This window comes from Artemia sp. Qi Xiang Cuo, chromosome 4 (assembly GCF_049724085.1).
Source record: "Artemia sp. Qi Xiang Cuo chromosome 4, ASM4972408v1, whole genome shotgun sequence".
NCBI lineage: Eukaryota > Metazoa > Arthropoda > Branchiopoda > Anostraca > Artemiidae > Artemia > Artemia sp. Qi Xiang Cuo.
In genome coordinates, this window is record NC_142797.1 from 42,124,558 (window position 1) to 42,139,061 (window position 14,504).

At 34.3% G+C, this 14,504-nt stretch overlaps 1 protein-coding gene across 1 annotated transcript in view; it reads left to right on the plus strand.

The window, feature by feature from the left end:
• Positions 1-14,504, plus strand: part of LOC148953125 (eukaryotic translation initiation factor 2-alpha kinase-like) — a 140,153-nt gene that overhangs the window by 91,523 nt on the left and 34,126 nt on the right. The window contains exons 8-10 of the mRNA XM_089088308.1: positions 7,088-7,201; positions 9,018-9,177; positions 12,489-12,624. Coding sequence (XP_088944434.1) covers positions 7,088-7,201; positions 9,018-9,177; positions 12,489-12,624 — 410 coding nt within the window. The remainder of the gene's footprint in view (positions 1-7,087; positions 7,202-9,017; positions 9,178-12,488; positions 12,625-14,504) is intronic.

Sequence of the window (14,504 nt, forward strand, 5' to 3'; positions counted from 1 at the left end):
AAATTAACATATAAAAATAAAAAAAATGTAACATCAAGAAAATGTAACTGTGACAAGGTAAACCACAAGCAAACACTACTGAAATATTCCAACTCTTGCATTTCAACGAAAGAAATTCAAAATGAACTATGAAAATTAAATAAAAAGTAACTGTGACAAGGTAAACCAAAAACAAAAACAACTGAAATAGTCCAACTCCTGCATTTCAAATAAACAAATTCAAAATGAACTATGAAAAATCAAGAAAATGTAAGTGTGACTAGGTAAATCACAACCAAACATTACTGAAATATTCCAACTCTCGCATTTCAAATAAAGAAATTCAAAATGAACTTTGAAAAATAAAGAAAATGTAATTGTGACAAGCTAAAACACAGCCAAACACTACTGAAATATTCCAACTCTAGCATTTCAACAAAAGAAATTCAAAATGAACTTTGAAAAATCAAGAAAATGTAACTGTGACAAGGTAAACCACACCCAAATACTACTGAACTATTCCAACTCTTGCATTTCAACGAAATAAATTCAAAATTAAATTTTAAAAAATCAAGAAAATGTAACTGTGACAAGGTAAACCACAACCAAACAATACTTAAATATTCCAACTCTTCCATTTCAGCGAAAGAAATTCAAAATAAAATTTGAAAAATCAAGAATATGTAAAATCAAGAAAATGTAACTGTGACAATGTAAACCACAAAAACACACTACTTAAATATTCCAACTCTTGCATATCAACGAAATAAATTAAAAATTATATTTGAAAAATCAAGAAATTGTAACTGTGACAAGGTAAAACACAAACAAACACTACTGAAATATTCCAACTCGTGCATTTCAACGAAATAAATTCAAAATGAACTTTGAAAAATCAAGAATATTTAATTGCGCAAGGTCAAACACAGCCAAACATTACTGAAATATTCCAACTCTTGCATTTCAAAGAAAGAAATTAAAAAAGAACTTTTAAAAATCAAGAAAATGTAACTGTGACAAGGTAAAACACAACCAAACACTACTGAAATATTCCAACTCTTGCATTTCAACGAAAGAAATTCAAAATGAACTTTGAAAAAAATCAAGAAAATGTAACTGTGACAAGGTAAACCACAAGCAGACACATCAGAAATAATCCAACTCTTGCTTTTCAACGAAAGAAATTCAAAATGAAATTTTAAAAAATCAAGAAAATGTAACTTTGACAAGGTAAAACACAACCAAACACTACTGAAATATTCCAACTCTTGCATTTCAACTAAATAAATTAAAAATGAACTTTGAAAAATCAAGAAAATGTAAATGTGACAAGGTAAACAACAACAAAAAACTAATGAAATATTCAAACTCTTGCATTTAAAAGAAAGAAATCCAAATTCTAATTTTAAAAATCAAGAAAATGTAACTGTGACAAGGTAAACCAAAACATAAAACTACTGAAATATTCCAAATCTTTCATTTCAATGAAAGAAATTCAAAATGAACTTTGAAAAATCAAGAAAATGCAAAGCCTACTTTCACTTGAGAAAGGTTTGTTTTTTATATTAGTACGTGATTGTTTTTCAAATCATTGGCGAAATCCCCCCTCCCCTGTCACCATGTCCCGGAAATCTGAGCCGCCCCCCAGACCGCTTCGACCCTGAACAATTCCCCCGCGGAGACTGTATGCTGGCGTCACGACCCCCTCGCCCCCCGAAAAACCCCCCCAGACGAGGCCCCCGCGGCGGAAGAGTTACCCCGGCTCCGGCAGCGGGGCGAGCGACCCAGGGCCCGGTGAGTCGACAAAGGGAACGTTAAACAAATCCTGGACAGTACAATGAAATAATACTCACAATGAACAAATTTCATACCTTACATTCTTAACCATCGCAATACCTTTACGCTAAGACCTCTTCGCAAAAAAATTAGCAAATCTATTAAACTAAATAAGTAACTACGTCACTGTTGTTAACTCAAACATTAATCTCCAATCATGTAATTGCACACCTCATTTTTTTTCCTCTACTAATATCCTTGCCAATAAAAACTATTATCTTTGAATTCACTTCTCTTACTAATTTGAATTGTAAAGAAAACTAAAAAGATATACAAGTTTTTAAAAGATCCACCGGTTTTTCCGACACTGATGTAACCTAAAAAAAAAAAACTTGTTTATAATTAAATATAAATTAAGTTAATTTTGCCCGAAAAAAATTGAAGAATATCCGATTATAACAAACCTGTTAGGTATGAGCCCGTACGCACCGGATATACATTCAAGCAAATTCCATATGATATTTCAAATTACTATAGCTTCTATAGAAATGGTACCTCTTTGCAAATGACCCTGGTAACCCCAATTCGTTTAAAATATACACACATATCTATGCCTCAGGCGTATATTTGAATGTATATTTTCAACGAATTGGGATCTTACTACTCGCAACTTCGAAGGGACTCATTCAGTTCAAAATAAGAAGTTTTAGTGCCCTTTTTAACACTTAAAAGTGATTGGAGGGCAACTAGCCTGCCCCGCACCCTCTTTTCCCCAAATGCATCGGATCTCAATTTTTAGATAGTCATTTTGTTCTAAACAGTCCAAAAATCATTTAACAATGCCTCCGGAGTTGGCACAACCCTTCAGAAGCTTGCGGAAAGGGTTGTAAGTTATGCCCCTGGGGTATAAAATGTTTTTATGGAAGAGGTAGTCATATAAACTTTGGAAAAGCCACATTTGATTGAAAATTTAAAGTTCTAGTTCCCTTTTAAGAGTCGAAGGTGATTAGAGGGCAACCAGCCCCCCAAACTGGTCATTTCCCTAAACACAATCCAATCAAAATTTTGAGACAGCTATACATGTAAGGTTTTTATGGAAGGGGTGGTTGTATAAACTTCGAAGGGGGCTCATTAAATTGGAAAACGGAAGTTCTGCTGCCCTTTTCCGGGTTGCAGCGGTAGCTACCAACCTATTAAGAGACGATTACGTCTCATAGTCAAAAATAAAATAGCCCATAACTCCCTAAAATATAGTCAGATCAAAAACGAAATAAATTATTACAACCGCCTTGTCCGAAACTCCTACGTAGGAAACTTACTGTCTCTTGGCTTGAACAACAAAGAAAATATGCCGGCTTGAAAAACAGGAAAAGTGGCATGAACTATAATATTCTGCATCGAAGGCATCTTTTTTTGCATTTTTTTTTTTCTCCTCAGCTAGCTCGGCACTGGAAAATCATAAAGAGCTTTTTAACGGCTCATTTAAAAGAAAATTGATGTATTTAAAAACCTTTCATAATTAACAGAAATAATTATAAAAACAAAACCATTTTTTCTATGAAAAACTGCATTTTTCTATAGCTCTGTAGTAGCAAATGTTTATTAAAATCTTCTTGCCTCCTGGAACCAAAATTTTTTTGGCTCAACTCCTAAAGTGCGTATCTGTAACATTGTGTTTGATTTCCGTGGAAAAAAAATTCATTTTTTAAATTTTATCCGGGTTACAGCGGTAGCTAGCAATCTAGCAAGAGATGATCACGTCCAATACTAAGAAATACAATAGCCCATAACTCCTAAAAATAGTGTCAGATCAAAATAAGAAGCACGCTATTAGAATTAGAACCACCTCGGACAATATATTGGCTTGAAAATCAAGAAAATTGGTTGAAACCACGATATTTTGCATACACGGCTTTTTTTTCTCATCCTCCTGAGCTAGCAGGGCACTAGAACATCATAGAGCGCTGTTTAATAGCTCATTATAAAGGAAATGGATGTATTTAAAAACCTTTTGTATTTAACACAAAAATTGTTAATATAGAATAATTTTTTTACGATAAACTACATTTTTCTTTAACACTGTAGTAGCCAACATCTTGCATACGAAGGTCAAAATAGAATTTTTAACATTATAAAAAGCATGTAGATATAGTTGCATAAAATGTAGTAATTTGTTTAGGGTTTTAACAAAAACCTGACTTGCCAATTGAAACTAGAATAATTCCTGAAAATCTTAACAGAATCGCTAATGTAAACTGCAAAAGTATTTAGGGTGTCTGAGTGATATTTTTAGTTTTATGATTTTAACTAGAAAAATACCTGAAAATTTTAAAGTTAGTTTGGTTTCCCTTTCTCTTCAATTGACTCGTTTCGTCATTTTATGGGGAGGAACTTAATACACTAAGTATATTAAAGAACGACATTATACGCACGATGACGCAACACATATCATGGTTGCAGCAGTAGCTGCAACCTAGTAAATGATAAACCACAGCCCATGCTAACCAAAAGTTTTAACACTCAAAAGTAATCAGAGAGCAACTACCCCTCCCCTCCACGCCCTCTTTTCCCCAAATGTATCCAATTTAATTTTTGAGATAACCATTTTGTTCAAAATTGTCAAAAGATTATATAACAATGCCCCCAGAGTTGAAAAAAAAACCTCCAAGGCCTTGGGACAAGGGTTTTAAGCTACGCCCCCCCGGGTATATAAGGTTTTTGCGGAAGTGGTGGTCGTATAAACTTTTGAAGAGGTTCACTTGATTGGAAATCGAAAGTTCTAGTTCCTTTTTAAGAATTAAAATGATCGGAGAAGAACTAGCCCCTAAGTTTCGATCCGATCAGGAAAATAGGTTTTTGGTCCTTTTGTGGGGGTTTGGGCCCCATTTTTTGGACAGGAGGAAGTATCTAGCCCCTAACATTTTTTTTGTACAATGGGTTTTTTTGCCCATTTCTTGGCTGTCCATTCCTCTCTCCCGCAAGAAAGTTTTAGATCCTTTTGACCCTGAGAACGATATCTGAAATTTTCGAGCCAATTACACATCCAACATCAAACAAAGCTCCCCTTTTCCTATCGTAAAACTTCCTTGTAAGCCAGTTGTCAATTTGCATTATTTATGCCTTATGCTCCGAGGGTATGGGTGCCGTGTCATCCCTGGAGGCATATTTATGGGACGACTATTTTCAACCAAATGGCTATATCGAGATTTTGGTCTGATATCTTAGTGGCCTGGGGAAGAGGTAGCAAAATAAGCAAAGGAGGGGGCTGGTGGCCCTCCGTTAATTTTTCATTCTTAAAAAACGCACTATAACTTTCATGTTCCATGCTAATGAGACCCTTCTAAAGTTCTACAACCACCCCTTCCTTATAACTTGGTGTATGGTTCTTTACTAAGGTAGTGCTATACCGCTGCCTCTGAAAATATACTTTTGTCTTGTGTTTTTTTTTTTTTTCATGATTATTTTAGTCTATAAAATGAATATAGATTTATATCCTGTAATAAATTCAATGCTTTTACCTTAATAGCCATATGCATCTATATACCTTCCCCCTTCCACATTTGGAACTTTAATAATGCAAAAGGTCTTTGATCAAATGGTCAACTTCCATCCCCCTTCTCTATCTTTCTCTGTGCATGTTTTTGTGCTTGGTCACAGGGACTTATAAGGCAATTGTTCTATTTATTTGGAATAAATGTGTGTGCCTTTTTATCTATCAAATGAGGGACATCATTATCAACTATAGTATGGACGAAATCGTAAAGGTGTCAGAACTGGCAGTTTTTTATACAGTTAGACGGCTACGCAGCAACTGTCCCTCATAACCACGAGAACTCCCCGTTAAGTTCCTGAAAGAATAATCACCTTTCCTAGCCAAGCCAATCGCATCAGTATAAACCAGTGTTTCTCAGAACAACTATTTCCCAAGGATGTGGAAAGCTGCGTATGTCCGTGTCATGCCAGAAGTTAATTCAGCCCAGTCATGTGATCAATTGGGACCCATGTCGATAACTCCCAACTTAGCGAATGTAGTTTAAAATTTTATCTACCACTCTGTTATAAAAATTCCTACCTTCCTATGCCAATATGGTTGCATACGAGGCAGTAGCATGGCAGTAAATCTAGTGTGAATGTACCATTAACTCATCAAGTGGCTGGAACTTCTAATAGTATTGTTGATTTACTTTTGATGAACTACAGAAAAGCATTCGATCTTATTAAACACCTCGCCGCATTCACAAATTTGAAAGAGATGGGACCTAAAAATCAAATACTACTGTTAGTGAGAGAATTTCTACGGGGGAGGCGGCAATCAATTTATCCTTTGTTTGCCGAAGATACCTGCTCTGGGTAGCCAGAACTAACCTGCGGTTGTCCCCAAGGAACGAAACTAGCTGCTCTTTTATTCCTTGCTGTAATTAACCAAATCTTAGCAGAATTTGAGGAGTGATTTAAGTTCGTTAATGACTTGTCTGTGCTTCTCAAATACACAGTCCAGAGTGGGGCAGCAAAGCAGCAGTTTAGGACATGACTCTCTTTACGGACTTCATCACCCAGTGTCAATCAAATGACCTACAACGTGAATGAACATAAATCAAGAGTTCTACGTTTCAATCCATTCAAGCGGGACATTGCAATCTCAGATGTGCCGTTTCCGACTGTTTCCTCTGCAACAATCCTAGGTGTATCATTTACAAGTGATTGCTCGTTTAAGCTGCTTGTAGATAGTATTGCACGCAAAGGTCCTTACTCAATCCAGAGTTTAACAAGTATGCGCGGATTGGGCTTCTCTGATTGCCAACTCCTACTGGCGTATACAACCTACATCAGCTTATCCTTGAGTATTGCTGTCCTTTCTGGGGTCTCCAAACTCAAAACAGTGCTTACATGTCAGCAGAACTAGAAGATGTTCAAAAACGTTCTACTAAAATAATACTCGGACCCCGCTTCAGTAACAACGAAAGTGCTCTTGAACTTGCCCAAATTGTTAGCTCGAAGACATCATTTAATAATGAAATTTGGAAAAATGCTAGTAGCAAACGAGAAGCACCGATCTATTTTTTTCATCATTTGCACAGATTAGCAGAATTACTATGCTTTACAATAAACTTCAACCCGTTAAGTGCCTTACTAACAGATTTTAAACTCCTTCGTGCGATATTTTGTAAGCGTATTTAACAAGTGACCTTTTTTCTCTCTTTTTCTATTTCTCTTGTGATAGTAAAAGTAGCATAGTTTATCGTTCATTTTTTTTGTGCTACAGTAGCTATTTAAATATAGGCCTACGAGTGTTCTGTTTTATCTTTGATAGAAACAGAATATTTTCTTGTAGAACCTAGAAAGGATGGAATGACGGCAACATGGAAGAGCAAAGTGTCAGAAAAGAACAAAAATGAATATGCTGAAGAGCGTCCGTATATTGGCAAATACACTTGTAGAGCTCCAGGTACAATTTTTTACTATGAATCCAACATTAATTCTTTTTTTTATTATTTACTGCATTTAAACACCTAACTATTTCGATTATGTTAATGAAGTATTTGGAAAATTTGTTTACCATATTCTATTATAACATAATTCATTTGAATTTTTCATTTTCAGTAGAGCCATGAGTTGAACCTCAGATAAGTCCAGCGGTTGAAAAGAAACCTAGTATTTGTCGACTTTTTTGTTCATAAGTTTAATTTCACAATGAGTAACATTATAGGCCATCTCTGAACACCCACATTGACTGTTTAAACTCATTGATCTACTCTCCTGTTTTCGATTTTTTTTCTATTATATGAATTTCTAACTTTTGCTCAATATTTTTGCTCATTAGAATTTTGTTTACTCTTCCTGATACCTCTTATTTAGAATATCTGCTCTAAAATTTTGTTTAACCTTAGAATACCTAGGAAACATACACTATTGACCAAATCCGCTTTGAAAAATATTTTCTTTTTCTTTGTGTTTACACATTTTAGTTTGTCAGCTATATGTCACGATTGGACATGATATTTTAGCTTGCGCATGAGATATGTAAGTTAAATTAGGTATAAGGCCAAGACTATGAAGTTAAACGACTAATATCGTTTTGTGATTTAACGTGTCTTTCCTCGTTGCTGATCAAGATAAACTTTTTTTTTTTTTTTTTTTTTTTTTTTTTTTTTTTTTTTTCATTGATGGTTAAATTGCATAAGACCAAGTTGGTTTTTAGTACCCATTTTTTTTTACTGTCTACTTTTCTTTCACAGTCGTGTAATTAGATAGCTGTTAGAATTCTTACACTGGCAATTATGCAGTCTAATGCTTCTGAAACTGAGATAGGCTCGAGAAATTTAAATAAAAATACAATTTAAAATAAAAAGGAAATATAATTTTACAGTTTGAACGAGCTATTTAGACTAATCATTCCAAAATATTTATTTCCCTAGCATAATCACTAAGAAGAGTACAAAAATTCGATTTGGGTTTCACAAGTTTGTCAAATGGTTATTTCATTGACAACCGGATCGTTGAATTCTTTCTTAGAGACGGTATTCCGAGTTATATTCTCATTGAACCCGCAAGCCACTTATGAGTGTGGGTTTCTTGTAAAGCTCACTATTTAGTTATTTTTCCTTTGTTCTCTTTTTCTTCTTCTTCACTGTCTTTATTTGTATGTTGTATATGATTGAATTTAATTAATTGGCTTTGGCACTGCACGCGTATCATTTGATCTTCTAGTATTTAATATGTATTTATTAGTTGTTTGATCTATGCAACTAATTTTAACATATTTATGCTTATAATTTTATGTATATAAATTATGTTTTTTTAATTGATCTGTTTTGTGAATTCATAAAAATAAAAGAAGATAGATAATCCATCATTGATTGATCGAAGTGAAAATTTAAATCATCAATAAAAAAGCTGGAAAAAGTTTCATGGGTTGAAGCTGTTAAAAATAATGCGAGATGATATTTTTGTGCTAGAAGATAATAGCGTAGCGCCATATTGAATATTGGTGCAGGAAGTTAAGTTTTTTTTGAATTGAGCCATTTCAGGTGACGTATTTCAGTGCAGCCGAAACTTAGCTCAAGGTTTTTGAAGTTTACATCAGCAGTAAATTGAATATTACTCTGGGGAACAGTTGCTGATATATATATATATCTCTGTTTTTTATTACTTAGGCATGTATCGTAAAATAGAGAGTTAGAAGCGAGAAATAAGCTCTAGAGATGCTGCTATGATTATTTGTTTCTACAGTTCAAATTCTCACTTTGTAATTTTTTGATCAGATGACAAGTATTATACGTATTTTGACTTTGATGAAGACCATTGTGAAGATCTTGGAAATACTACTGATGGGTTTGCTTACGATGGTATCCCTTTCCCAGAAAAATTCCCCAGGGGCTTCTATTCAAGAACTATTGAATATATTGTCGAATTTCCTATCAGGTAATTTTTTTTTTTTTTTTATGCTTTGTCGAATCTGTTTTCTTTGTTTTGGCTTTGAACTCTTTGAAAATTGTAAACAGTAAACCCTACTAGTTTGATGCAACGCCTTAGGGAGGAAAGACACTTGTTTTCCTCCTTGGTTCCTTCTTTCCTTGTTTTCTTTCTTATCAAGAAACATTTTTCCACGGTTTTTGTCATTACGGTTAGATCGCAAAACTGAAAGTTGGCTTTTAGCATTATTTTTTATATTGACGACCAGATTGAACTGTCTAATTTCTTTCACAGTCCTGTAATAGGACGGCCTATGAGGATTCTTAAATTGATATTTATATTGTCTCATGCGGTCAAATCAGCTTCTGAAAAAGCGTTCAAACTTCTGGCTTTTCTGAGATTTAGATAGGCGCAAAAAACTTTATCTAGACAATTTAAACTAAAGAAAACCAAACTTTTACAGTTTAAATGAGCTATCTGGAATAGTCAATCCAAAGCTAATTATTTATTGTTATGTTCTTTATTTAACTTGTTCTATTCAATAAAGGTTAGTTAGTAGTAAACGAAGTGGTAATGCCAGTTTTTATTTTTTTTTTTTTTATTATTATTTTTTTTTTTTTTTACTGTGATGAAGGCATAGGAGATTATATAGAACAAAATGAAAAAAAAACTGCACCGTTTTGAAGTAAGGGAAGATTTATTTTACCATGAGAAGTTAAAGACCGTCCTAAAAAGACTGAAAAATGATGAGGGTTCAGGTGATTGTGGCTAAATGGGTTTGGAATATTATGGTCATGAAGTTAGAGAAAAGTGACCAATATTATGAACATGATTTTTCGAAAGAAGTAAGTACCTATTGATTTTATGAAAACTTTAGATAAGCCCCTTTACGAGAAGGGTTTGACGTAATGAAAGAGGCATTATCTTGATTTTGTTAATTAGCATAACGATACTTATTAGACTAGAAGAGGATATATATAAAGTTTTGAGAGAAGAACAGCGAGGTTGCCAAACTGTCACTCTTGTGACAATTGTCGATTCAGTTATATATAATTGAAAAGTGTTTGAGTGAGTAGACCTCTTCAGTTATCACTTTTGTAAATTTTCATCCAACACTGTATTCAGCTTATGGTAATGGTACATTAAAATGACAAGGGGCATATACGTACAAGAATAACAATGCTGCGGTTAAGGTAGAAAGTGAAGTTTCTAGTAGGCTCGTTGTGGAATCAGAAGTTCAGTTTTGTCCTGTCCCTAACCATTGATTAATGAACTCAGATAGAACATATAGATTATTTAGTAGGGATATGGATTAATTTGACGGATAATGTCCTAAGGTACATGCCAAAGGTTATATGAGACCATTGTATCTAATGTGGAAAGGAAAAACTGCCTGTAATTAGACTATTAAGATAATTTGATTGTCCTAGATAAAAATGTCAAAGAAATGAATCAATTATTCGAAGTTGTGAGAGATACGAGAGGAAAAATAGGTATGAAAATTAATGTTAAAAAGACTAATTTACTTAGAATAGGAAGGAACGAGGTTGAAGAGTTGAAGTTAGGCAATAAGAAAATCGATCAAGTAGATAGTATCACTTGAATGTACAGTATCAGTAGTAAATATGGTGGATGCAGTTAAGAGAAAAAGAGTAGAAAAGCTAAGGCAAAGGTGCCCTTTCGCTATTGAAAAAAGTTTGGAAGAATAGGTTGATCGGTCTGTGAGTCAATATTTGAATATTGGTAGCCATGGTCATGACACTGGTCAAGCAAGAATCTGAAACGTAGGCAGAGACCGTATAAGGAACGATAAGCTCCACGAAAAATGTGGTTCGATCCCTGGTTTTAATGCTGTAAGTTTTTTTGGCCATCCATCTGGGCCAGGGGAGTAGCTCCAGCATTTTTATTGGGGGGGGGGAATCCATATAGTCAAGGAGCATGAGGTATATAATAGTATTTTTCTCCATTTTTTTTTGGGGGGGGGGCAATAGCATACCTGTTTATTGCAACAAAATTATCATGTTATTTCAAGTAAAACGTTTCCTAGCCTCGTAATAATCTGATTTGATATCAATTTGGAATTTTCTCAATTTCGTATTCTAATAAACTAAATAGCTGTATTTCTTAGCTCCCTCTTTCTGTCTGAATAATAAGATTTATCCAAATATTGAAAAAAGGGAAGGAATAGCTCTATATCCCAATCAGAAACTAATTTTCTGGAATCTATTATTTATAAGTGTTTTCTACCAATTCACACTTTCATTAAATTTTATTTGTGTGCTTTCGCTCATTATTCAAATATCTGTGTCGTGGGATCAGCCCTTTGGGTTTGTCCTTTTTTCTGTGGCATGTGCCAACAGTTTCAGTTTATTGTGAGAAAGAGTCCAAACTTTGAAGTTTTTACGGAAACAATACACATCAGGCTGGTTTTGCTAAATGCGTAGTTATATTTTTGAAAAATTCCTTTCATTTTGGCTTGGGGATTTATGCTTATCCTTTAGCCAGAGTCTAAGGTGAATTGGCTGGAATAGAGTATAATAGTCAGTATCGAAGAGAACTATCTGAAGTTATTTCGTTTATCTTTCATTTATTTGAGCCCTGTTTCTATTTTTGAACGAAAAACTCCATTCAAGGAGGCAGTTACCAATTTTAGATTAAACTTAAACCAAAATCTAGAAGTGTTGGGGATCAAACAAGAACATCTTCCCACGGTTTCAAAAGTGCTGCTGTCTGCTTGCAGTCTATATGAACATAATTGTTTATGATTTCAGTTGAAGTTTTCATTTCATTTTCTAAGTTTTTTACTGAGGTTTAGGGTAGGTCCAACCTATGTCTTCTAAACTTTAATGGTTTTAACGATTCTTTTAGGAAAAGATTTTTCTTTGGACACTGTCATTTTTAAGTTTGAAGGGGTTGACAACTACAACATTTTATTAGTGACGGAGAGCAAGGTCTCAGTGTTTGGCCCGCAGCACTCCACGTTGTCCAGATAGTGTGAACATAGTTAATTTTAGGATTTGCCTCAAACTTATTAATTATTGATTCCTACCAATATACTACTTTGACCTTTCCTTTAACTGTCAGTTTTGTTAGATCAGACTTTTCAATAAATTGTTGTTTTTTTTTACCGACAATTTTTTTCGCAGTAGGCTTTTAGCCAAAGTACTAGTCCTTTTTTTTACCTTATAGTATCTATTTCCTTCTTTGATTCATTATCTGCGCTTCTTTCTATGTATTTTTCTTATGCTGCACTCTTTAAGTGGTTCATGTTTTGTCTAATTTCTTTTGTAATGAATTTTCAATGCCGGTGTTCTTTTCAGTTTGGTCCTGGTCTTCGCAATTGCTTTAGTTGTTATCGCCTTTTCGTTTAGTCGACGTTTTCGTGTAATTGAGTCTGAAGTTTACGACCTTAGACAACTCCTACAACATTATAATAATGTTGTCAACTTGAACTCTGTAAGTTTATAATAGTTTCTTCAGCAGCCCTGTTTAGTACCTACTAAATTAAGTGACGTTTTGGTGTCCTTCCATTATCTTTTTCGAATTTAGTTGTAATAAAATTAGCTACAAAATTGCATTTTCGTTTTGAAATGATTTCATTTGTTGAATATGTTTAATTTAGAAACATTCAAGAAGCTGAAATTTTTCTTTTTTTTGTAATTATTTTCTCGGATAATTTTAAGGTTGAGGGATGATTACTGTCAGCTAAATTTTGAAATTTTTTTCCTTGACATCTGATGAGTGGGTGACTCTTACTGGTGTTCTTATTCTAATGTCCAATTTGCTTTCAGATTATTACTATTGCCAGTTTTTGGGCTATGACTTTTTGGAGTTGGAATTTTTGGAAAAATTTTCATGTTTTGGCGCAAAAAAAGAAGCTTTGTAAAGTTTAATTGTAAATACCAGGGGACGAACCTTTGGTCGGATAAAAGAAAGACAGGTTTTTTTAATCTCTATTACAAAACAACTTTAAATGTTTTTTTTTTCTATTTGACAAACCTTTTTATCTATTGATACCCATGAATTATTCTATACTGTCGACGATAAAATTGAATTGTAATATACCTTTTAAACTATTTAGCGCAGACACTCATGTTCAGAAAAAGTATTAACTGTTCCAAGTATTTTTAAAGTCGTTCATATTGAAACTTTTTTACAAAATTAAAGCCCTAAACAAAATTTTCGTAGCAGTGACTTATCTAGATCGTTTTTTTTTTCACACTGGAAAATGGTGGTATGTGAATTTTCGGAAATACTTTAATACTTTACGAAGGAAAAGCCCGTATTCTAAACTTCTATTCAGTTTTTTTGGCACCCTGAGTGCCTCATCTTTGATATTTATACCTTGAAGTTTGTTATTTATAAAAATATTTCCCGAAAAATTAATTTTACGTACCTCATTTTCAATACAAGTTGGCGTAGCCAATTTTACGTCCAGGCTTTCCTACGCAGTGGCAAGCTTTCTCCCAGCCTTATGGATGCCACTTGTGTACTCTCCCTTACGGGTTTGCCTCGCCATTTTCGTCTCCTCAACTCTGTTACGGAATGGCGCGCCCTCCCTCGCCTTTATAGAAGTGACTTTTAAGGATAATAGATCCTCCGTGTCCCAAGTCCTCTCCTACTAAAAGCATATACTGTTTGAGAAGGAACTAGGCCTGCTTTTACTGTTTTTCTTAGGATTGTTCTATCATTCTTTGCAATTTCCATTCTAACCCAAGTTGATGAACATAGGTGCTTATCTCCATTGCATCCGACTCAGGGTACTTGCCCTATACACTTCCGGCGATTGGATAAAAACGTGTTTCCTACCTTTGTGGTGAAAAGTTAGCCATAAGGATGGTGTTGGTTGGGCCACTGGCCCACCTTGTGCGTCTAATTGGACGGCTATTAGCCACCCTAAAATATTTATAAAATTTTAGCTTTGTTTCAGACATGTGGCATCATGGTGCCACATTCTGACCCAAAAACTGACGAGAGGACTATTCTGACAGGACCACTTTCTACTTTGGTCCCTCAGTCATGAATATTAAAAAGCTGCACATGATTTTTCCTCAAACAATGTGCAACATGCCTGTCTTTCTGTTAAAACACTGGTGATTAGATGGAGGAGTAGGAAAGCCACTGGCCCATTGTATGCCTTACTATATACATTGAAAACCCTTGCATAATTATGATATTATGGTTCAAAAAATGGTGATTGAACGAGAGGGCAGTCTGTGTTACCACTTTCCACTCTGGTTTTTCAGACATAAAATTGAAAATACTTGAATGATTCTGGCTGAAACAAGGTGTAATATGCCTATACCTCTTACTGAAGTCTAGTGGTGGGCTGGGGG